At 44.1% G+C, this 23,742-nt stretch overlaps 2 protein-coding genes across 2 annotated transcripts in view; both read left to right on the top strand.

Moving 5' to 3' along the window:
• The window catches only part of ephb6 (eph receptor B6), a gene marked incomplete at both ends in the record, with an annotated part of 101,777 nt that overhangs the window by 38,312 nt on the left and 39,723 nt on the right, over positions 1-23,742 (top strand). Inside the window, 3 exons of the mRNA XM_080737699.1 lie at positions 4,752-5,024; positions 7,310-7,479; positions 8,391-8,686. Coding sequence (XP_080593825.1) covers positions 4,752-5,024; positions 7,310-7,479; positions 8,391-8,686 — 739 coding nt within the window. The remainder of the gene's footprint in view (positions 1-4,751; positions 5,025-7,309; positions 7,480-8,390; positions 8,687-23,742) is intronic.
• On the top strand, positions 17,893-19,575 carry LOC308308238 (nondiscriminating glutamyl-tRNA synthetase EARS2, mitochondrial-like; the record flags this gene model as incomplete). Its single annotated transcript, XM_080753612.1, has 1 exon — positions 17,893-19,575. One exon carries the CDS (start codon positions 17,893-17,895, stop codon positions 19,573-19,575), a length of 1,683 nt encoding a protein of 560 aa, XP_080609738.1.

Genomic DNA, 23,742 nt, shown 5'->3' with positions numbered 1-23,742 from the left:
TTTGACTAAATCAATTGTAAATTTAGTTGACTAAAATCTTATGATATTTAGTCGACTAAAACTAAAACATTTCAGATGACTAAAATATGATTAAAACTAAACACATTTTTATTCAAAAGACTATGAATAAAACGACATCAAAATCAACACTGTGTCACCCCGAGTGATGCTTTGTGTGAGGGGAGGGGACCGGGACAGGGACGGGAACCAAAGGTTCTCCCCAGAATATGGAGGCTATTCTGATTCTGGCTATTACAGTATATGTGTTGTCATTTGCTTCAGTTCTCACTCAAGACTCTAGTGAACAATCTCTCTTGCATCATGTTATTTGGACTGAACGCTGGAGCTAACCCCAAAGTGGGCCAAAGGTTTTGAGCAAGCCTACTGGCTTGCTTCTTAGCAGAAACGGAACTTCAAAATATTTTTAACAATTCATTTTTGAACCGAAATGACAGCTTCCTGTCAAAACTTTTATGAGGCGCAGTTACAGTACAGACTCTCTAGCATTCAAAGATTGTGATGGAGTTGTCTGGCCTGAGCGAGTGAAATGAACTTATTAAACACAAGAAGCTTTATATTTTCTGTGTTTCAGCATTCTCTTAATTATTGAGAGGTTTGGATGTCATTAGTCGTAATTCCTGTTTAATCATTGCCATGTGTTTTTCCAGTCATCATAAATTCTACCACAAATCTGGACATATCTGATAACAGAACCATGCCAAGCCTCTACAGCAGGCCTTTGTATTAATGCACAAATTAGCCACATTTCAGGAAAAAGCCCAAACCTTAAAGGCCATGACGCAATTGAATGACTTTTTGACACACAAATGATGTATTAATTAGTCTGTATGTGTGTGTGTGTGTGTGTGCGTGTGTGTGTGTGTGTGTGCGTGCGTGCGTGCGTGCGTGCGTGCGTGCGTGTAACCTTATTCTGATCTGTGTTTGGATCTATTAGCGTTTTTTGTGCAGATCCAAATAAAAAGTGTGTATGTGATTGTGTGTAGCAATGCCCACACACACACACGATATGTGTGGGAAATTAATAAGATGTATGAGGACTTATTCCAACATGACATATCTCCCATAAAACAAAACTAGTAGTCCGTTGGGAACTCATTCCCCTCGGGTTATATACAGTAATACCCATTTTACCACTTGGGACTCATTTTACCCACTGTCAGTGTGCTTCGTTACAGACAGACAGACAGACATACATACAGGAAGATAGACAGACAGAGAGATATGTGAATGTATAGATCAGGGGTCTTCAACAGGGGGTCTGGGACCCTTAGGTGGTCCTCAGAGTTACTTCAAGGGAGCCACCAAATCTCTGTGTGATAGGATCATTATTTTCAATGAACAACTTGAACCCTCGCATCCCTATTCTAAGGAGAACTTTAGCCAACAATAGCAGCTCTACAAGCTCTCAATGCCTCACGCTGTGACACCCTGAGGTCGCAAGTCACCCTGAGGTGTCTTACTAGTATACAGTATGTAGTGGGGGTCCATGCTTTACCTCCCTCTCAGTTAAGGGGTCCTTGGCCTGAAAACGTTGAAAAGATAGATATACCGTAAATTTCAGGACTGATCTGACTGACTTCCCACTCAGCATTGCACTCCGTTGGGTCCTCAACGATATCTGAAGTAGATTGGTTGAGATCTGTGGGGGACACACTCACAGATAAATACACAAGATGTTCTGATTGGTTGAGATCTGCGGGGGACACACTCACAGATAAATACTAGATGTTCTGAGCATAGTTCGATTAAAAACCAAAACAGGGACTAACTACTGTAGAAGCAGTGCTCTTCCGAGCACAGGTCTCCGCCAGGTCAGGAAGGTTAAGGTTAATCTTAGCCAATCAGGATGGGATATGGGAAATCAGAGTTATTGATTTTTATGAACCAAATAGACACTTACAGATTTGTAACTCAGAGGTGCTGGTGTACAATTGGAACCAAATTGAATACAATTTTATTCCATTTGTACACTCTGTGAGTAATGGGCGTCCGACTGCCGTGGCTTTATGCATACTAAACTGGGGCACTTTGCAATTAAACATTTTAAGAACCACTGCCTTTAATACAATCAGTAGTAGCTGTCACCACCAGTAATATCCAAAAAAGAGCACATATTATAATCTGTCATGACAGAGTGTGTGTGTGTGTGTGTGTGTGTGTGTGTGTGTGTGTGTGTGTGTGTGTGTGTGTGTGTGTGTGTGTGTGTGTGTGTGTGTGTGTGTACGTGTGTGTCTCGCACGTCACTGAACCCTTAAGGCCAGTTTATGCTTTGAGCGACAAGTGTCGATAGACACGTCACACTACATGTCTGTCAATGTTATGAGTTTGGAGCATCCATTCTGTCTGCAACTAGGCAACATGACAGCGGTGTAGTCTTATGCATCTTCCCAAGAGGTATGCAACATTTTATAAAGGTGTCTACAACTTTACATTTTTACAGGTACATGACATCATCTGCAGAGGTCCTCCATGACACATTCTTGTAATTTTTACATCACTTTTTAGGTCAGTTAATCTAAGAGAAAATATGGCTTAACCCCCAAAAAATTGATACAAAAAGTTTTTCAATAGGGCGCCTGGTGGCCTAGTGGACCAGGCGCATACCATATAGGCATTGCCATTTCGGCATCAATGCCTGTCGGCGTCGCCGGTTCGATTCCCGATCCGGTTGACCTTTGCCGCGTGTTGCTCCCTGTCTCTCCCTGTCTCTCCCCCATTTCCTGTCAGTCTGCTGTCCTATCCAGTAAAGGCAAAAAGCCCAAAAACAAATCTTAAAAAAAAAAAAAAAAGGTTTTTCAATGGATTCTGGTAGCATTGGGCATGCTAAATAAATAACATAGTAAAAATCGACCAAAATCAACCTACCGGAAAGCCTCCATTCGAGATATAGCCATTTTAAGCTCCCCACAGTTAACTCGGATGCCATCTTGAAAATGGCGGCTTTCTAGGAGGTAGATTTTGAGTATGTTATTTAGCACACCCAATACTACCAGAATCCATTGAAAAACCTTTTGTATCAATTTTTTGGGTGTTAAGCCATATTTTCTCTTAGATTGACTGACCTATTTGTTGACGGGCGACAAGAAGTCAACATTCGTTGTTCAAAGCATAAATTGTCCATTATCCTCCTGTGTGCAACTACAGAACAGGTGTGTTGTCACGCCCAGTTGTCACTTATTTGTTTAACTCAGGCCAGGTGCGAGGGCTTAAATCAGCCATCATCCACCATATACACAGTCTAATATTGACTGTGAGTGATGTAGCATTCACCTGAGCTGTTTAGTTTGCTGTGATTGATCTATTACATACGTAGACGCACGCACGCACGCACGCACGCACGCACGCACACACACACACACGCACGCACGCACGCACGCACGCACGCACACACACACACACACACACACACACACACACACACACACACACACACACACACACACACACACACACAAACAAACATACAGTTTATACGTACATTACACATATACATATACCCGGTTTCTAGACAGCGTTCTCCTTCCTTGCCACGCCAAAGAAAATAGATATTATTCAGTCTGAAAAGGTGATTGCAGACATGAAAGCAGAGCGCCCGGTTAAAGATGAAATGATGAATCATTTTAAGACCTTCCCTCACAAAATAAATGTTTGTGTCTGTGTCTGTGGCATGGAAGCATTAAATGAGGAATTTCAGTCTGCTAGGTTTTCTAAAATTGCTGTATATTAGTGTTGATGCCAAACAGCAGTCAGAGGGTAAGTATGTATACACAGAGTAAGACCTGCAAATCAGCACTGGCATTGTTCTCCTTGTTTATCTTGTCAACTATAAACTACCATTTGTGGCGTGGTCTCTCGAAAGATAATACAGAGGTGTGTGTACAGCATAAACACACATATCTGAGTTTACCTCCACATTATGTTTGGCGATTCAGGAGGTTTCCAGGATACAAGTAAGCCGGGTTTATACTTGGTTGTGCGACGGTGTCGCTTTACCAAAAAAATAGCTGATCTACAAGCTGACAACGCGTCGTGATGCGACGCGTTGTCAGCTTGTAGATCAACTATTTTTTTGGCGTGCAACACCGGCACGCAACCAAGTAGTGTAAATCAAGCTTAATCTCTTGTGGGCTGGGCTGCGTGGCGCTAAACAAAACACCGCTCAGACACGCAGGGATCCTAACAGTTTACACACAGAGCCTATTCTAAGGCCACCGGTCCAAGATCCTGTTTCTCTTGAGCCAGCGTGTGTTTACAGTACTATGGCCTCAGTTTATACTGCAGCCTCATGACGTAATCAAACAAACTCAAATTATCGCTTATCCCACATGCTGCCACCACTCTCTCCACCCGTACTGTACTGTATGTGCTTGTTGCATTGGTCAGTTGGTCGGGTCTTTTAAGGTGTTCTTTATTGACTTTTTGGGGTATTTTGGGAATACTGTAAACATTGTGGGTTTATGCGTTTGCAACCAACCACCATTTGTTTGCACTGTAGTAGATATGTTTGCAGTTAGTTTACTGTTCCAACATGTAAACCAAACACCAAGTCGGTTTCATGTACAGTACATGGAAGTGTAAATGGTGAATGAACTTGTGCAACCACAATATGCAGTATAGTTATACTGTAGTTGTACAGACTTTATAACAGTCTCTCTCTCTCTCTCTCACTCTCTCTCTCTCTCTCTCTCTCTCTCTCTCTCTCTCTCTCTCTCTCTCTCTCTCTCTCTCAGTGGGATGAGGTCAGTGTCCTGGACGATCGGGGCAGGCTCATCCGGACCTTCGAGGTCTGCAACGTCAACCAGAATCCCCGTCTCCAGGACAACTGGCTGGCCACGCCCTTCCTGTACCGCCACTCGGCGCCGCGGGTGTTCATCACGCTGCGCTTCTCCGTGCGCGACTGCGCCAGCCTGCGCTCGCCGTCGCCCACCTGCAGGGAAACGCTGACGCTGTACTACAAGCAGGCCGACTCCCAGAGGGAGCTGGAGAGGACCTGGGCTGCTGAGGTGTGCATGTCCAAACTAAACCCACTGGGACACATAGACAGTATATCTGCACGCTGTGAGAAATGAGCTCCCAGTGTTTTATTCACTTATTCACGCAGTGTTTCTCAGGAATCAGGATTAAAGGTCCAACGACAGCAGATCTTTATCATTCATGATAGTAAGAAAGATCCAAATAGCATGTTTGTCAGTAAGACTTTAAGAATGTATGTGAATGCAACCCTAATTTATATGCTCAAAAGAATCCCAGATTGGGCCTTTAACCCCCAAGTCAAACCCTAACCCACTTCCCCGAAGATGCTCATCTTGTTCTATTAACACAACCTTAGACACACAAAAAAAGCAACAACAGCAGGATAATGATTCATAATAACAATGATATTTCGTGATTTACCATTGTATTTACACAATAGTTCATGTCTAATAGTTCATAGTCATGGCATCAAGGAGTCCCAAAACAAACTACAATTACCAGCGCTCTACTTTAGTCAGGAGTCCAGTGCTTGGACATCCTTCCTGCCAAAGTGCCCTTAAGCAAGGCATTGAACCTGACAACCATTCTGTGCAGAGTGCAGTACTGTGAGCAACCATGCACTCTGACCTCTCTGATGAAAAGCATATCTTTAACCGTGTGTACATTGGAAAGACTTCATCTGAAACTTCTTTCAAGATTTACTGTAGGCTGCATTTTTTCTTATCCCTTATGAACTCATTTGAAAGTTTCTGGAAGTATGTCCCTCTACTTCTGCCAGCTATTTTTGGACCAGTGAACAGCGCTCCAGGCAATGGAATGTCAGGCCCCGAATAATGAAAGCGAGGGAAACAAAATGTAAATTTCAGCATTGTCAGGTTCAGGTTACACCCAGAAAACAAATAGCAGCTCTGCCCATCATCCTGCGACATTGAGGAGTCACATAATCACTGTGTTTATGGCCGTAGCGCTCTGCCAAGAACAGCTGTCAGGATTGACACCCTCTCCGGGCCGCGCTGACACAAAGCACATGCTGCTGGGGGAATATTGGTTTTCCGAAAATGGAAAACTTGTGTCGCTGTGGTCTCCGCAGAGCTCACTGTCAATCCCGCTAATTACACTGTGAAGTCTGACACCAAATACACTACCCATCCACGGCTTCATTGCGGACTCTCGGAAGTTCCCTCGGTCTTGACTTGAAGGGGTGGGGGTGTTGGGGGGCACGCAGTGCCTGGCAAGAGTTAGTGAGTTGCATATTTTTTCGTCTCTGCATTTCTGCCTCTTCAAGGCAAAAGTAGAAAATGCTGAGCTCCCCCACTTCATCAGCTACTGTAGCAGGGGTCTTCACCCTCACAGAGCGGAGGTACAGTACAGTAGGGAGGGAGGGAGGGAGGGAGGGAGGAGAGTTGGTGCTCGCAGATGAATACACACGCTTTCCTTAGGGAACACGGGATGCTGCTTAAGAATGCAAATCAAAGCCTGATGAGCGATAACGAGTCACAACAGGGCAGGAAGCAGAGAGTCTAGGGGGGAGAGTTGAGCACAGATCCCCTGGTGGCACGGTGTACGCTACATATTCTTGTGTATTCATTCATGGTTGAAGAGGAGGAATACCCATACAGCAGGTTTAGTTACGTTTGGTTTAGTTGAGTTGCAGTCTAAAACTTTGTCTTGGCCCACTTATACAGTACGTCTGCTAACATCTAAATTCAATGTATGGGTTAAAACTGGATGGAAAGATTTGGAGAAAACTAACAGCATTCAGAAGAACCAATGCAGGCAAGACTTTAGGGCAGTCATTCATATTGGGATGCTAACTGGATTATTTCCAAAAGCAGTGTGTTTAGGTTTGTTAACCAAATTTTTCTCTGCTGTTCTAGCCAATAAATTGAATTTAGATTTACGATGGTCTGGCCATGCAAGACTATGTTTTACTTAAAAATGCAAAGCATGAAGATTATCTTGTTTAGTTTAGTCGCACAATAATTCATATTTTAAAGAGAGGAAGAAAGACCGACAAAAAACTACCTCTGAACTTGGTCTGAACTTTTCTTTCCCATGTCTGTTCTCTCTCTTGATTTATTTGTTTTCTTTCTATCTCTATTGTTCATCTGCCAACTGACTCCATTCCATGTCCATAATTTGACTCTATTGTCTGCCTGTTGTCTTCCGTTCCGTCGACCACGTTTCATCAACATGTAATTTTCTCCTCTCTTGACCACTCATTATCTTTCCCTCTCTCCTCTTCGTCCTTCCGACCCTGTGCCGTGTGTCCACTCTATCTCCACCCTCCTACACCCCCCCATTCCCTCTCCAGCCGTCCAACGGGGAGAAGGAAACCAGGGAAGGCTGGGTAAAGATTGACACCATCGCTGCAGATAAGAGCTTCTCCAAGGTGGAGCCCAGCTCCCCTCACCAGTACCAACCTAATCGCTACCGCCGCATTAACATCAAGACGCGCAGCTTCGCCCCACTCACACGCAATGGGTAACCGCTGTGTTCTGTTTGAATCCACAATGACTCATAACAGCCAGACCCAGAGGAAATGAAAAAAAAAAAAACACCTCCCTTTCATCTATCTATGGTTACCGATGTGCCCTTGGGCAAGGGATGTACTGTACCACCATTTTGTTACGGAGCAACTCAGTGACTAACATAAGAGAACTGTGATTGTATTGGGTAACTTAAAAACAGACCATAAGTCTTACGGTCTGAGTGTGTGTAACTGAAAAGAGGAAAAGATAATTATTACACGGCTTGGTTGAATGCTTGATTCTGATTGGTCAATCGCTGAAATCAGCGGTGAATTATATCAGTATAATGATCGCTCTGCTGAATCCGCTCTATAACAGACCGATGGCTAATCAACGGCTCAGAGCACCTCGCCTGCACTGTGTGAATGTTGTGCCGTCATTTACAACTAAACGTTGCTCTCAAGAATGTTTTTTAAAATATTTGAAGAGAGTAATAGATGATGCAGTACCACAAAATGGATTATATTTGAAAATGGATTATATTTGACCAACACTTCCTTGTTTTCCAAGGCGACTGGCCGTGTTTCGCTGTATACTGTATACTATACTTTGTTTTGGTTTTAGTTTTTGGTCAAATTATGAATTTAAGTTATTATGAAAGTAGCTGTGTAATAAGTGGGATGACGTCTGCCTCAGTGGTCATTATCGAGTGATAAAATCACCCGATAATGACCTCCGTGCCATATAGGGCACCGATATGATAAAATACCTTCAGGCTGACTCCGGTGCCATATCAGCTTGAAGGGATTTTATCACTCGATAATGACCGCTGAGGCAGACGTTATCCTGTACATATAGTACACACATACTGCATGCATGTCAAGCGCCACCTTAGTTTGACCTCCCCTTTCACCTTGGTTTCAGATTCGTCCTGGCCATCGTCGATAGTGGCGCTTGCGTCTCCCTCATGGGCGTGTCCGTCTTCTACCGCCGCTGCCCGGCCACCAGTCGTCATCTGGCGTCTTACCCCGCCACGCCCTCAGGGGCGGAGCCCACCTCTTTGGTTCCCGTGAGTGGCACATGTGTCCCAAACAGCCGGGTGCCGGGTGCCAGTGCGCCGCGCATGCACTGCAACGCAGAAGGCGAGTGGATGGTGCCAGTCGGAGGGTGTGTCTGTGACGAAGGCCACGAACCCAACCTTAATGAATCTACCTGCCTACGTGAGTTGACCATCAATCCAATAGTTGATAGTACAGTATCGTTAATCCTAATATTAAGTGAACAAAACTCTCAGTCAGCCCGTCCTCATCCATTTCTCTCCGCGCCGTCTGAGGTGGACTGACCGATCTGAATCCATCTGAAATTGCACATGGGCGTTGACCGTTGGCATGTGCAGGGAGTGAGGAAGTGTGAGTGAGGAAGACGATTCTACACTTTTCCTAAATTTCAGCTGTTTATTTTTGACACAGGTTATGGGGATCTTGCGTCACAGTTGTGTCCCACTTTTTTTCTTTTTTACATTATATTTTTCTGCCTTTATTGATAGGTATATCGGGACTCGCGACAAGCTGTCAGGCCAGATTAGCAGCCTAGGTGCCTGGACCACTACCCTGTGGCCCAGGCCAAACAGGACACATTTAAACCACATGAAAACGTACCTATTCTGGGGCAAACATTTGCCGAAAATAGCAGATCCACAAGCTCACAATGTGTTGCAACGTGACGTGATAAGGCATTTAAAATAAATAGATAAGGCATTTGGCGTAGAGGGAAAAAAAGCAGGGGGCCTACACCCTACAGTACCTTTTAGAAAGTTTAATATTGGGTTTAAGTGGCCAAACTTGTTTCAAATTTGCAAAGTTGTAAAAAGTCAACTGTGTCATTAAAATCTTGAAAGAACATCACACAGGTTCCCAATTTGGGGATGTTTTTCCAGGCCTGCCAGGCAGCTGACAGCTGTACTCCCAGTCCCAGGGTTTATGAGTCACTGCTGCCCGGATCAATAGAGGCAGGGACTGACACTAGGCCAGAGGGAGGAGTGGGTGGACAGATGAGCCAAGGCCCAGGGATGGATGGGAATGGAGAGACACTGTTCTGTCTGCATTGTCCTTATTAGTGATACATGTGAATACTATTTGGTGTGTGTGTGTGTGTGTGTGCGTGCGTGCGTGCGTGCGTGCGTGCGTGCGTGCGTGCGTGCGCGCGCGCGTGAGTTACTATACTTGTGAGGGACAATTGGCCCCAAAATAACAGAGGAATTCGAGAAATAGACAATTTTTAAAAAGATTTTTAGAATTAAAATTAGGAAAAGATTCAGGTTGGTTTAGGGTTAGGATTAAGGGTTTGGGTGTGGAGACTAATTTATTTACTTGTGTGCTGGTGTGTGTGCACTGAAAATAGAAAATCTGCAAGCTCTCAACTTATTATGTTGTGTTAACATGGCAAAGAATTGTAAAAAATCTTAAATTAATCAAATCGCCATCATTGTTCAAGTGAAATGTGTGTGTGTGTGTGTGTGTGCGTGCGTGTGTGTGTGCGCGCGCTCGCTCGCTCGCTCGCACAGGCGTGTGTGCGTGCGTGCAGCGTGTAAACTTGCATACCCAAATTTGTGTGATATAATGCAGGCATCACATATCCACACATACACCTGTATAATTTTCGAAGGTACTCTGTGTGAGTGCGTGCGTGCAAGAATGTGTGTTTACACATGCATACAGTATGTGTACTTGCATGTGTACTGTATGTTTTCATTTATTTTTCTTCCTGCAAGTGACTTTGCACAGGTTGTGGTGAGAGTAGATATGAGTCCCTAAGGGCAGTGAGTTGTTACACACAGAGAGCAGTGGACTGTGAGGCGGAGATGCATTTCCTGTCACATGTTAGGGTCTCTCTGAGGTGGGGAACACGGCTTAGGAGAGACAGGGAACTTGTCAGGACACCAACACAACATCAAGACGTCACCCAGGAGAGGAGAGGAGAGGAGGAATGCTGGGAGGAGAATAGGAGGGGAGAGGAGGGGAAAGCTGATCAAAGTGGGACTCAATGAAAGAACAAAAAGCACTTTTTTAAAGCAAATGTCCAGAGGGTAGGACAGGGAGAGAGAGAGAGAAGAGGAGAGAGCAGGAGAGAAGGGGAGAGCGGGAGAGAAGGAGAGAAGGAGAGAGGGAAGGGGATGTGACACATTTAGGTCATAGTGATGTAATGGCCACTCGTCTGTGAACGAGTGACAGGAACCACAGGGGGAGATGGGGGGGGGGGGGGGGGGGGGGAGAGAGAGAGAGAGAGAGAGAGAGAGAGAGAGAGAGAGAGAGAGAGAGATAAAGTGGACACACATTAATGACTCAAAGAAAACTGAGCAAGCAAAAACAAAAACACACAGAGAGGGAAGGAAAGATAGAGAGCGTGGAGGATGGGGGGTTGGATTGAATGTATGGTTTTGTATGTATATCTGTGGGCTACTGTGTGTGTGTGTGTGTGTGTGTGTGTGTGTGTGTGTGTGTGTGTGTGTGTGTGTGTGTGTGTGTGTGTGTGTGTGTGTGCGTGCGTGCGTGCGTGCGTGCGTGCGTGCGTGCGTGCGTGCGTGCGTGCGTGCGTGTCTGTGTGCACACATGCGCGCACATGCTTGCATGTCATTCAATGTCAGTCCAACAGTGAACGGCACAAAGCATCCTTGTCAAAGAGTATAGGGGTCTGCAGGACCACTACGGACCTCCCAGGGTATGAGGAGGGGGGGGGGCTCACAGGCTCGCCAGCTCCTGTACAATTAGAATTAATCTTCCCACACTGCCAAGTCAACTGTGAAATGTCCTCATGCTCTTTTGCGTTGCATCTGTGCTTCCGCCCGCCACTCGCGTTTGTCTGCGTCCTGACTGATATTCACTGACAAACAGCCCCCGCTCGGCCAGAACACAGAGACAAAATAAAGGGGGGCTCCCGCGGGCCGCCCAGTGTGTGAGAGAGAGAGAGAGAGAGAGAGAGAGAGAGAGAGAGAGAGAGAGAGAGTGAGAATCCCAAGGCTTGCTTTTTGTTCCACTCTCTCATCTGATTATGTTTAGTTGATTAGTTCAGTGACTAATGACGTGGCTCTGTCACGGAAACGCTGTTGTTTCAGAGGGACTGTTGACCGCTGGCTTGGCAGTTTGACAAGGGGGTGTCGACCCTATACACAGTCACATCCCCCTTGCAGTCTGGATTTAACTCTATGAGAGTGACATTATGAGAGTGACATTCAACCATACTGCATCAGAGATAATAATAATATACATATTTCGTCCCGTGAGGGAAATTAAGCATTTTCAGCCCAACCCAGCTGATTCGCTGCCCACAAGGAGCATGTGAGCAATTAGGGGTTAAGATTCTTGCTGAGGGACACACATCGACATTGCTACCCTGGCCTGGAATCGAACCAGGGACAACCAGGGCCTCTGGTTCCCCAGGCGGGCTCCCTAACCTATGCCGCCCCTAAAGATAGAAATAGATGCTTTGATGACACTGAGAAGTTTTACTGTGTGACAAGTATGGGGGAAAGAACTAAGAGCCAGTGGTGTAATTTAAGTAACTAAGTACATTTACTTAAAGGAGTAGTTCACCACTTTTCAATAATAGGTCTTCATATAATAGGTCCTCACTAATGGTCATGATAAAATATCACAATTTTTTTCTACTTAGTCCAAGTCTCCTAGGAGAGCTGTGGGAAGTTCAGAATCCATAGTCTTGTGACATCATCATTTTCCCCAAAAAAAATGTATCAATATTTTTGAAAAAAAAAATAGATTTTTATTATCGCGAGAACAATGGCTTCCACTTTAAAATTGCAACTTTTCAGGAATAGAAAGCCTGCAGTTTCTATAAACTGGATTGGCAATCGATGATGTCACAAGACTATGGGTTTCTGACCTGCCCACAGCCCTCCTCTGAAAAAAAAGAAAAAAGAAAAAAAAAAGAAAAGCTATTTTTGAGTGAGGATCAATTATATGAACATAGGTTGAAAAGTGGTGGAGTGGCCCTTTAAGTACTAGTACAATTTTGAGATATTTGTTCTTTACTTTTACTCCACTACATTTATTTTTTCACTACATTATAAAACATACATAAAACACTTTAGCCCTATCTTATACATTGGCTCGATCTACAAGCTCACAACATGCCGGCATCGCAACGCGTTGTGAGCTTGTAGATCTGTTATTTTCAAACGTTTTGTACTTTTACTTTTGGTACTTTAAGTACATTTACAGTAGATGCCAACACGTTCATCCTTTTACTCAAGTACATTTAGAATTCCAGACTTTTACTTGTAACAGAGTATTTCTATATTGCAGTATTGATACTTTTACTTAAGTAAAATATGTGCACTTTTTCCACCACTGCTAAGAGCTACCTAAATTATGTAGGTAAAAAGCAAAAGTAAAGGCAATGAAGATGAAGGAGAAACAAAAAGCTTTAATTAATTCATAATCATAAATTAAATTATACAACATATTGTTTTATAATTTAAAATGGCACATCTATAACTGGCACAATATGTGCCATTTAGAATGATGTCTAACTGGCACAACGTGTGCCAGTTAGATGGAAAATACACAACAACGCATGCCAGTTAGATGGAAAACAATATCCCAGGGAGTCTGAAATGCAAAACTTGAGTGTTAGCTCTTGAGCTGTTTTTCTCGTGTCTTGCATGAAGGACCCTTGATATTGACAGAAAGCGTCTAAATGATGTCCCGCATGACGCGCTGTCTGTGTAATAACCTATAATTACCAGATGGAAATTGTCAGCGATTCCATCAGCAGCACTCTGGAAGCCTCTAAGCGAAGCACGCCTTACTTCACCTTGAGGTTTTACACTTAACCCGACTATATGTGTTGGTAATTACATTATGACCTACAGCCAATTACTGTAATGAGTTGAGAAATCAATACCATTTACAATTTAGGCTTTTAGCAGACACTCTTTATACAGTAAGCAAGGTAAACGCATACATCAAATGCAGAGAGACAGTGTAGTGCCTCAGTAATCTAGGATCATAAGTAAGTAAGTAAGTAAGCCTTGCCAAGCCATGAGGCCCATATGACTCGGCCGAGCCATGAGGCTCATAGGGCAGGAGCCTATCTCCTGTTTCTGTAGCATGAGGCAGCTTGATGTACAAGTACACCCCCTGGACATGACGCTAGTATGTCGCAGGGACTTACCCCCAATCCAATCCTTGATGCTGAGTGCCAAACAGGGAGGCACTGGGTCCCATTTTTTAGAGTCTTTGGTATGACCCGACCAGGGTTTGAACCCCGATCTCCCACTCAAACCACTGGGCCACTGGGCTACACTGAGGTCTAGGATCTAGGATCATACATGTAGGTAAACCTAGAACCTAACATCAGTCTATCTAAATGTAAAGATAATATCAAATAATCTGTGCATTAAAAATGATATAAATGATAGGATGCCAGGTAAACAAACTCACCTAGCATCTGTCTAAATAACATGCTATATCAATTACACTTAACCTTTCCATAAGACTGCATGATCGTCAAGGCTAGCTCGAGTGCTAAGGTGGAGTCTGAAGACATGAGTCTTCAGACTACGGTGGAAAATTGGGCGTGAATCTGCAGTTCTAACTGCAATGGGGGGGTTGTTCCATAGTTTGGGAGCCAGAAGAGAGACAGTTGGCTAGCAAATATTGAGTCCTACAGGATAGAGCTGGCTTGGTACTATTCATAGCTCTATCATGGACCAAAGATTCACAGGAAGCAGTAAATTATAATTACCCCATTGGGATAATTCTGCACAAATTATGACTTAAACAGACAAATGTGTGGTAAAGAAAGATTTGAACGAAAAATATAAACAAGCTTATACTTTTTCAGACCGAAAAAAGAGTGCACGTGTAGCACCCCTTCAATCATCGGATTTGGGGGGAAAAACGTGTCTGTAATTATCTGTCAAAAGATGACAAGGACAGCAGCAAGAGATGAGTTCCCTCTGACAGGGTGCTGTTTTTTCTTTCCCTTCACCATAGCAGCAGAAATATGTTTTTCCTTTATTTACGGGCTTCGCTGTTGATCCTCCTGTCACACAAAAAAAGAAAATGCAGACCAAAATATCAACACTCGCCACAATTGCAGCCTCCTCAGGAAAGGTTGGACACATTTACATACCTGAGAAGTATCGTTGGGAAGGACAGAGGCAGTGACAAAGACATACTGTATCGTCACTGTCGGGCAGAAACCTCATAAAAAACTTTAAACCAAGTTTCAAATTTGTATGTTTTTTCATAAAGTAAAGCCCTGCTTTATCATACAAGACTGTCGCACAAAACTAGGTGCGAGGCGTTGTGTGCTGCCTTGTAAAATATGCTATTTTCACTAGTTTGAATCATTTTTAAAATTCAGATTTTTAAACGATATATACAAAACAAACGGTTTTGGACGTACAAGGTTTCCACCCGACAACAACGATATAGACAAGAATAGGTACGGATATCATCCTTTATAATATGAAGACAAATAACAGAATTCAGAAAACATCTGCAAAAAAAACCTAAGCAAACTCTGCTTCTTCGACTCAAATGTCAAATGTTATTTCATGGGGCAGAAACATGGAGAACCACAACAACCACCAATAAACTGCTAACTTTAAACAGATGCTTAAATGACACATCCCCGGAAATCTACTGGCCAAACAATGACCGACACAGAGCTCTGGCAAATCACAACACGAGAACAAACCGAAACACAAATCAAACGCATAATCAACGCATAATCAAACGCAGGATATGAGGCTGGACCCGAATAAACCATCCTCCAACACGAGCAGACAGGCCTTAACCTGGAACCCACTGGGGAAAAGAAAGCCAGGAAGACCCAGCAACAGCTGGAGAAGGTCTGTATAGGCAGAACTCAAGGAAACAAGAAACACCAAGTCAATTCGGATAAGATTGGCCATGTTCGAGGAAGAGAAGCCAGGTGGCTTACGAGCTGGGGCGGCATATTCAGCACTGGGTGTTGAACGGGAGGAATAGGAGGAGGTGCTATGTCCTCCCGGTGGAGGCTCCTCGCTGGCAGGTGAGCCAGAGTACAACAGCAGTGGCAACACAGAAGTGTGTAGGGATGATTAATTGGCATAAGGACTAAGTTGAGAGAACACAATTAGTACAAAAATGTGCTTACTGTAAAAATAATAATACAAAATAGTACAGATACTTCTTTTGGCATATGCCAGTGTGCACAAGAAATGTGGTGCTGATCGAAATGCAAAATTAGCTCCGGACACACAGGCCCTTTGGAACATCTTGGAAGGAAGCAGAGAATATCATCCAACACCGAACCAGCTGGAGAAAGTTAATGAATGACCTACAGAATGCTCCCCAAAGTGGTGTACTGTAAGTCAAGTAAAGTTCACCCAGTCCTCTAATGTTGTCTAAAAGTTTCAAGCCATCCTTTGTTGTGCACCAGTGTCCCGTGCCGAAATGCGATGCATTGTGAGCTTGTAGATCTGATATTTTTTGCATGGGACACCATTGTACGATGAAGTATAAATCAGGCCTTACCCATAGCCAGAGAAGGGAGGCTTGTGTAGTGAGATGAAGACAGATGTCTCCAGAGATGAAATATGAAGAATGACCCGACCTCTGTACTAAACATAATATTTGTCCAAAACTCTGGGGTGGCTTCCTTGATGACGAAAAACTCAAATGACATAAATAAAGTTTGAATAATATTTTCATACAGTAGATAATATTTCTTGTCCTGCCAAACATGGAGTTGATTCTGAAGAGAACAGCACATTGCCTATAGGGTAGTGTAATGGCATACTGTATGGGAAAAGTTTTAAAACTCAAAAATGTTTTGGGTTGTCTGTCCTAGTCTCATGAACCTGATATCTCAGGATTGCCTTGAGGAACTACTCATTAGAATTTGGTGGTCAAAGATCAAAAGTCAAGGTCCCGCTCTTATGAACATATCTGAACATCATATCTCAACTCCATCAGAAAATGTCATTACATCTGGCACAAACAACCACTTGAACTCAAAGATGAACGGATTAGGTGCATTTACAGCATGTCCAAGTTTCTATACTCTGCACCCTTATCTTCCTTTCCCTACCCCTCTCCCTCTTTCCCTCTCTTCCTTTCTCTCTCTCTCTCTTTCTGATCGATATCTATAAGGTCTGATATCATAAACAGCAGAAACCTTTGCTTAACCATGTTGCGCTGACGTCAACCATTACCTATGTAAAAGAAGTATTTGCACCTCCATTTGATGCAGGTGCGTTCATGAAACATTATTCTATGAACAAAGATTCCGCACACTGCTCTTGCTCATGCAGCTGCTCGTTTTTATTTAAATTGACAGATGTTTCGGTCCCACTGGACCTTGAAGGTCCAGTCCCAGTCCAGTCCCACTGGACCTTGGGACCGAAACGTCTGTCAATTTAAATAAAAACGAGCAGCTGAGCAAGAGCAGTGTGAGGGATCTTTGTTCATGGAATAATTGTTCATGATTGCTTCAGCCAACCATTACTGTACCTAACACTGCTGATTTCATTGGAATGGGCTCTGGCATGTCCATATCTGGGCATATTTGGCCTGCTGATCTGCCATAGAAAACTATATAGATCCTTATATCACAAATCAACACACCCAGTGTGAAATGAATGGTGCCTTTGTCATATCAACCCAGATTCAACTGATAGTCAACTGGAATAAACAAGTATTTTGAAATGAATTATCAACGAATCTTCTAACTGCATTGTGTACTTGGCGAGACTGACCTTGTGCCTTGGAAGACGTGGATGCAGAGCAGCAGGATCAGATGGTGTCTCCTCTCCTCCCCTGAAGCAGCAGCAGGTTACTCACGGAAAATCTATATCGTCAGCTGCAGTTTCCCCAGCCGAGTCACGTTCGATAGCTGCCACTGGGCATTTCAGGTCAGGACCTTGATACTTCCTTTTCCTCGTGGCCTTGGGCATGTTGTTCTCTTAGACATCTTGCTATCCGGCTCGAAGGACCATGAAATAGAGAGCTGGTTACTTAGCCTGCAAGACCTCTGAGAGGTTCCAACGGGATTTGTTAGATGCCTTGCCCTTTAGATAGAGTAAGCCAAGCCAATAAAGTCTATTATGCTGCTGTGATATAGCCTAGTTGAAGAGCTGTCAAGTCAATGGTGTTGGCGCTCTGCCCTACTCATGTGGCGCGACACGTGTTGCCATTGTACGGGTCATGACGTCAGCCCTGGCAACGCATGTTGTCTATGACGATAGTCTCAAGTGACACAAGGGGTTATCTCCATATTTAGGGTTCTCAGCATCTCCATATATAGGACACAATGCCTAGCATTAAGCTTGACAGGACGGGGTTATCTCATACATAGGGTTACTGCCTAGTGCCCCGAAACATTCTTAACAGTTGCATTAGCCAATAATTTCATCATCATGTTCTGTTCGGCAGTCGCGCAGTTGGGGCTGAACAGTACGGGTCACATTTTTAAATCATGCAAACGATGCTGCCTTAATGTCAACAAAGCAAGAAGGACCTTCCATGCACTGACAGCCAGTGGTTTACCACCACTACACTGCAAGAGGTGGACAGACATCCATGTTAACACCACTGCGAGTAGACGATGCTCCTCTGATTCTGAAAACAGTGAAGTCAGAGTGAGGTTTGCACCCAGTCCAACAGGCTTCCTACACCTTGGAGGGCTCCGCACTGCTCTGTACAATTACATCTTTTCCAAGAAATATGGGGGCACTTTCATCCTGCGTCTTGAGGACACGGATCAGAGCCGGCTGGTGCCAGGAGCAGCAGAGTCCATAGAGGACATGCTGGAGTGGGCTGGTATACCTCCAGATGAGAGTCCTCGTCGGGGAGGGCCATTTGGACCTTACCTGCAGTCCCAGAGACTGGACATTTACAGCCAGACGGCCCAGCAGCTTGTGGAGAGTGGTCATGCCTACCACTGTTTCTGCAGCACACAGAGACTAGAAATGCTTAAAAAAGAAGCCCAGCGCATTGGGCAGACTCCCAGGTATGATAATAGGTGTCGACACCTGCGGGCTGACCAGGTGAAGGAGAAGCTAGCCAAAGGAGTTCCATATGTGGTCCGGTTTCGTCTGGAGGAAGGAGTGGAACCTTTCCAGGATCTTATCTTTGGATTGAACCATCATGAGGTGGCCCAGGTGGAAGGGGACCCTGTGGTGATTAAAGCAGATGGATTTCCCACGTATCATCTTGCTAACATAGTGGACGACCATTACATGAGGATCAGCCATGTTCTGCGGGGCTCAGAATGGCTGATCTCCACCTCCAAACACCTCCTTATGTATCGTGCACTGGGATGGCAGCCACCCACCTTCGGACACCTCCCCCTACTAATGAATAAAGATGGCAGCAAGCTGTCCAAGAGGCAGGGGGATATATTCATCCAGAGCTTCCAGGGAAAGGGGATCCTGCCAGAGGCTTTGCTTGATATCACCACCAACTGTGGTTCTGGTTTCACTACAAATCGAATGGGGCGGAGGATAGATGAGCTGATCTCTGAGTTTATACCTTCAAAAATCACAACCCATTCTGCTCTTCTAGTCCTGGAGAAACTACCAGAGTTCAACAGAATCCACCTGCAGCAGCGAATAGAAGATGAGGAGCATTGTCGCTTGTTGGTGAGGGATCTCCAGGGGGAAATCCGACAGCTCTATGCAACAGAGATTCAAGATAAAGAAGTGCTCCATGAAGATTATATCACTCGCATCCTACACCTTCGCAAGGGTCACATATCCTCTCTGAAGGAGCTGGTGATGCCAAGCTACTCCTACCTGTGGATGCGTCCTTTGTTCTCCTACCAGCAGGTGGCAACACTCACTTCAGAGGCCCAGCACATTTATGCACTGGTGTCAAGGTTGGTTGAAGAACAAGGAGAGGACTTGTCAGTAGAGCGTCTCAGGGGAGATCTAAAGGGCCTGGCAAAGAAGACCAAGAGCACCAAATACAGAGAGCTGATGAAGATTTTACGCCTGACACTCAGTGGTCAACAGCAAGGTCCCAGCGTGGCTGAGATGATGGTGTCTTTAGGGCCAACAGAGATCAGTCATCGTTTCCAGAAACTTCTGCATCTCTCATAGACACAGACCAGCTGAAGACTGGACAGCCATACTGGTTGGTTCACACAAATGTGTTGTAGCCTGGTGCAGTTCTGATACTGTACTACTGTATGTGAACAATTAGCCCATTTAATACTTGAGTTATTACAGAGATTTAAAGACTTGAAAATAAGAAAATCTCTCTGCGTTAGGTGCATTTTTGGCGTTGCTCTGTCAGCAGCTCTTTTTTAATTCACCTTTTTGAGCGGTGGTCACACCGTCTCCTATACGTGGCCGTGTGTGGGTATCCGTCCGGCCGTCCGGCCGTCCGTCCGTCCGTCCGTCCGTCCGTGTATGTAGCCTCAAGCCTGCAGTACCTTTTCTGACCACACATGTTAAGGGAGGGGCGCTGTTGTTCTCACACACACACACACACACACACACACACACACACACACACACACACACACGGGGGAAGGGTGGGTCAGCATGTGTGGTCAAGTATTTTATTATTATTATTAACAAACTGAATGTTTTAGGGTCAAATAAATTAGAGTGTGTGAAGAAACTACAGCATTGTAAAGCACACTAACCCCGCTGCACCCACCCAGTAGTGCTGTTGCACAGCCTCCACGACCACCGCTCGGTTCACACGGGTGTGATTTTTTACTACAATTTTAGCCACATTTTTATTACCAATTATGTCAGATCCTGGTTGTTTCATCTGTGTACTTTAATACAATCATTAGATCCAAGCGATCGGGTGCATAGATCCGCTATTCAGCATCGTTTAAGACTTCACCCCCAGACACGAGAGGACTTTTATACCCATATATGGAGATCCCTGGTACCCATTCATGGAGATCCATGTATATGGAGATATGGGCATATTGGTTGGATCGGCGGTTTTACAAAAAGATTTGCAAGTACAGTAACGGCAGTGGAAGCAGCTAAGAACATAGGCAAAAATCTGAGCTATCCGTGTGCGAAAGTTGGAGTCTGTAGAACCAACCATGTGCTCTGAGACCCTAGTCATGCGAGTCGGGGCCCCATCGATCTCTCCATGAATTTGTTTTGTTTGCTTTGATTATTTGAATTGTTTGTGTTTTAACCTGTACACCACTTTGGTTCAGCTTGACTGTTTGTAAACGTGCTATATACTGTAAATATAGTTTGATTTGATTTGATTTCGTGGCCACTTTTTATAGTTACAGTGCTCAGTGTGAATGGCCCTTTATGCTGATCAACAGTGTCACTTGAAGGTATAGGTCACCCCGCGGTATTGCAGCTGCTGAGGCCTTACTGCAAACAGAGAGACTGTCTGATAGACAGTCACGAGACATACACACTCGGTCAAGCTTCGGAGCGCTTGGCACCGCTCAAAAATGTGCCTCACATCATTCACCAATGAAAGGAACAAACACACAGAGGAAGAGTTTGCAAAAGGAGAGAGAGACAAGAGGAGAGGCTGAGTCTCCTGGATGGATTCCATCAAAGTCTTATATTATGAGCCTGGACATTCATGGATTTAAACTGCCAATGGTTGGCCGAGGCGAACGACCACAATGCGGTATTTCTAGTTTATTGTTGTTTTCCACTGATTTAAGCATTCCTGTTACCAATCAAGCTGTCGTGGAGAATGCTTGTCAAAAACCTCGCGAGCAGTGTCATTTACCACACTGACAAAAGTGTATGCTGACTGCCAATGTCTTAAGTTGTTTACCAGTCGTCAGCCTGTAAACGTCAAGTTTTGGCCAGAAAACAATTGAATTAAACAACCAAGCTAGTTCTTTGGCTGTGAGGGAGCTTTGACAGGGCAATGTCAGTTTGGACAACCCAGGGTGGATTTATTGCATGTGTTTCAAGATTATAAGAGAATTTTATTTGCCAATCACTCATACAGTACTGATACAAGAAGTGAAATGTTGGTGTGGCATGTTCCGCAAGATCGTGCTAACAAGAATACAAAATAACAACAAATGTTAATAGTGAATGCTCTCAGACAGATTATATAATAATTATATTTTAATCAGTGTCCACTGAGTATTTGTATTTTGTTATTGCATATTGTTGTTGCTTATAGCTGCATGTGCCAGCGTTGGACGAGACACATCTTTTAATTACTTATTTAAACCTAGTTTAGCCTCAATTCATATTTAATTAAAGTGCAGGAAAGACACTGTTGGGGAATGATTTCTTTAAAACAGGATTGCAGTGTTTGACGTGCATATAGACGTAAAGCCCTGTTTGAGGAAAGGTGCTTGTATAGTCTCAGGAGACTGTTTGAGTAACGCCACCCATGGTTTAAACAAATACCAGCTTACAGGATGACTAGACTCTAGTCATCCTAGACCTAGAGCATCTTGGCTCTCCCGGGGAGAGTCTTTGGGAGCAATGCTCTAGTGTCTTTGTTGAAGTCCTTTTTGTTTGGGAGGAAATACATTGATAGAGCTTGACTCGGCCTTACATAACGTTGTTTTGCTGTAAGAGTTTAAAGCAAATGGAGCAGATTAGACAATGCATGCGATGATTGTCATCCCCCCTCCAGGCTGAACCCAACGACACAAACTGCACAGAGAGGAGAGGGAGAGAGATATGTAGGAACAGGGAAGGAGAGTGGAAAGATGGAAAGAAACACTTTCAACCTGTTTTGGACACGTCCATTGCAGGTGAAATTATAGATAAAAAAGATCAATTCTGGGGCGCCCGCTGGCCTGGTGGTCAAGGCGCATACCACATACTAGGCTCTGATGCCTGCTGGCGTTGCCGGTTCGATTCCCGACCTGGACGACCTTTGCCACATGTCATTCCCCATCTCTCTCCCCATTTCCTGTCAGTCTACTATCCTGTCAAATAACGGCATAAAAGGCCCTAAAACAAAATCTTAAAAAAGATCAATTCTTTTCCACCTACGTTTATTTCCTAAATTAACAACCTCACGACTTGTCATGTCATGTGACACACTGTGAGTTTGTAGAATGGCTATTTGTCGTAGTGTACGATTAAGTGTATAGGGCTTAAGTAGTTAAGCTGAGGACCACATGCGTTCCCATCGCTCCTGTTGTGTGTCCACATCTGTGGGCTGTATTTATATGTGTACACGGCATACACATACAAACATGTTTTATATGTGTGTGTGTGTGTGTGTGTGTGTGTGTGTGTGTGTGTGTGTGTGTGTGTGTGTGTGTGTGTGTGTGTGAGTGTGTGTGTGTGTGTGTGTGTGAGAGAGAGAGAGAGAGAGAGAGAGAGAGAGAGAGAGAGAGATTATAATGCTGGGAGCCAAAGGAGGGAATGAACGCCTGAAAGGGGGAGTATAGGAGGGAGGAAAGAGAGTGAGAGGAGAGAAAGAGAGAAATTGGGTCAGTGTTCTAAATACCAAAGTACTATGTCACTAGCAAATTACACACTTCGTTGCCATCTCCCTCTCTCTCTCTCTCTCTCTCTCTCTCTCTCTCTCTCTCTCTCTCTCTCTCTGTCTGTTCCTATTCATCTCTTCTACAGTTACATATTTTTTCCTGTATATGTTTTATTCACATAGCATTTTCTCAGCGTTTGTATTTTTGTTTTGTTTTGTTTTGTTTTGTTTTTTTCCGTCTGTGTCATCACGCTTCTATGGATGCCGGTGATCTCGGCCATCCTAAATCCAATCTCTTTCCAATGAGTATCTAATATGAATATCTTTCTCTCTCATTCATCTCTTTGCTTCTGATTGCCGCCATACCCCTGCTGTTACTGCATGCTGTTGTTCATCAGCGACTTTATATTATTATTATCATGGAACCCTTTCCTAAACGGTATTATAATTATTGTATTTTCCACACTTGTATTCTCTCCATCTTGACAACATGGTATATTCCCAGGTTCCGCAGGTCAGCTGCACAGGTGCAATGCATTATTGTTAATTGTGGCACGTTTACTAACATGCCAAGTTTAGTTGCACTTGATCAACCGTTCCAGGCTGCCATATCCAGCCCAAGAAACCGTAGAAACCTGTGTAAAAAACGGACAAAACATTGTGAAAATAGCAGATCTACGCGAGGCGAGGCGTTGTGAGCATGTAGATCTGCTATTTTCACAATAGAACCGTGTTATACAAAATTTAATGCCTCTTTTCCATGAGGACTCCCATCTTTGCCATACCCTAGCTTTTGCTGAACTGACGCCACTGTTTCTTTCTTTCTTTCTTTCTTTCTTTCTTTCTTTCTTTCT

Source organism: Nannobrachium achirus, assembly GCF_963921795.1.
Source record: "Nannobrachium achirus genome assembly, chromosome: 2".
NCBI classification, from domain to species: domain Eukaryota; kingdom Metazoa; phylum Chordata; class Actinopteri; order Myctophiformes; family Myctophidae; genus Nannobrachium; species Nannobrachium achirus.
Note: the sequence above shows the minus strand (reverse complement) of the source record. Positions and strands in the feature narration are given on the sequence as shown.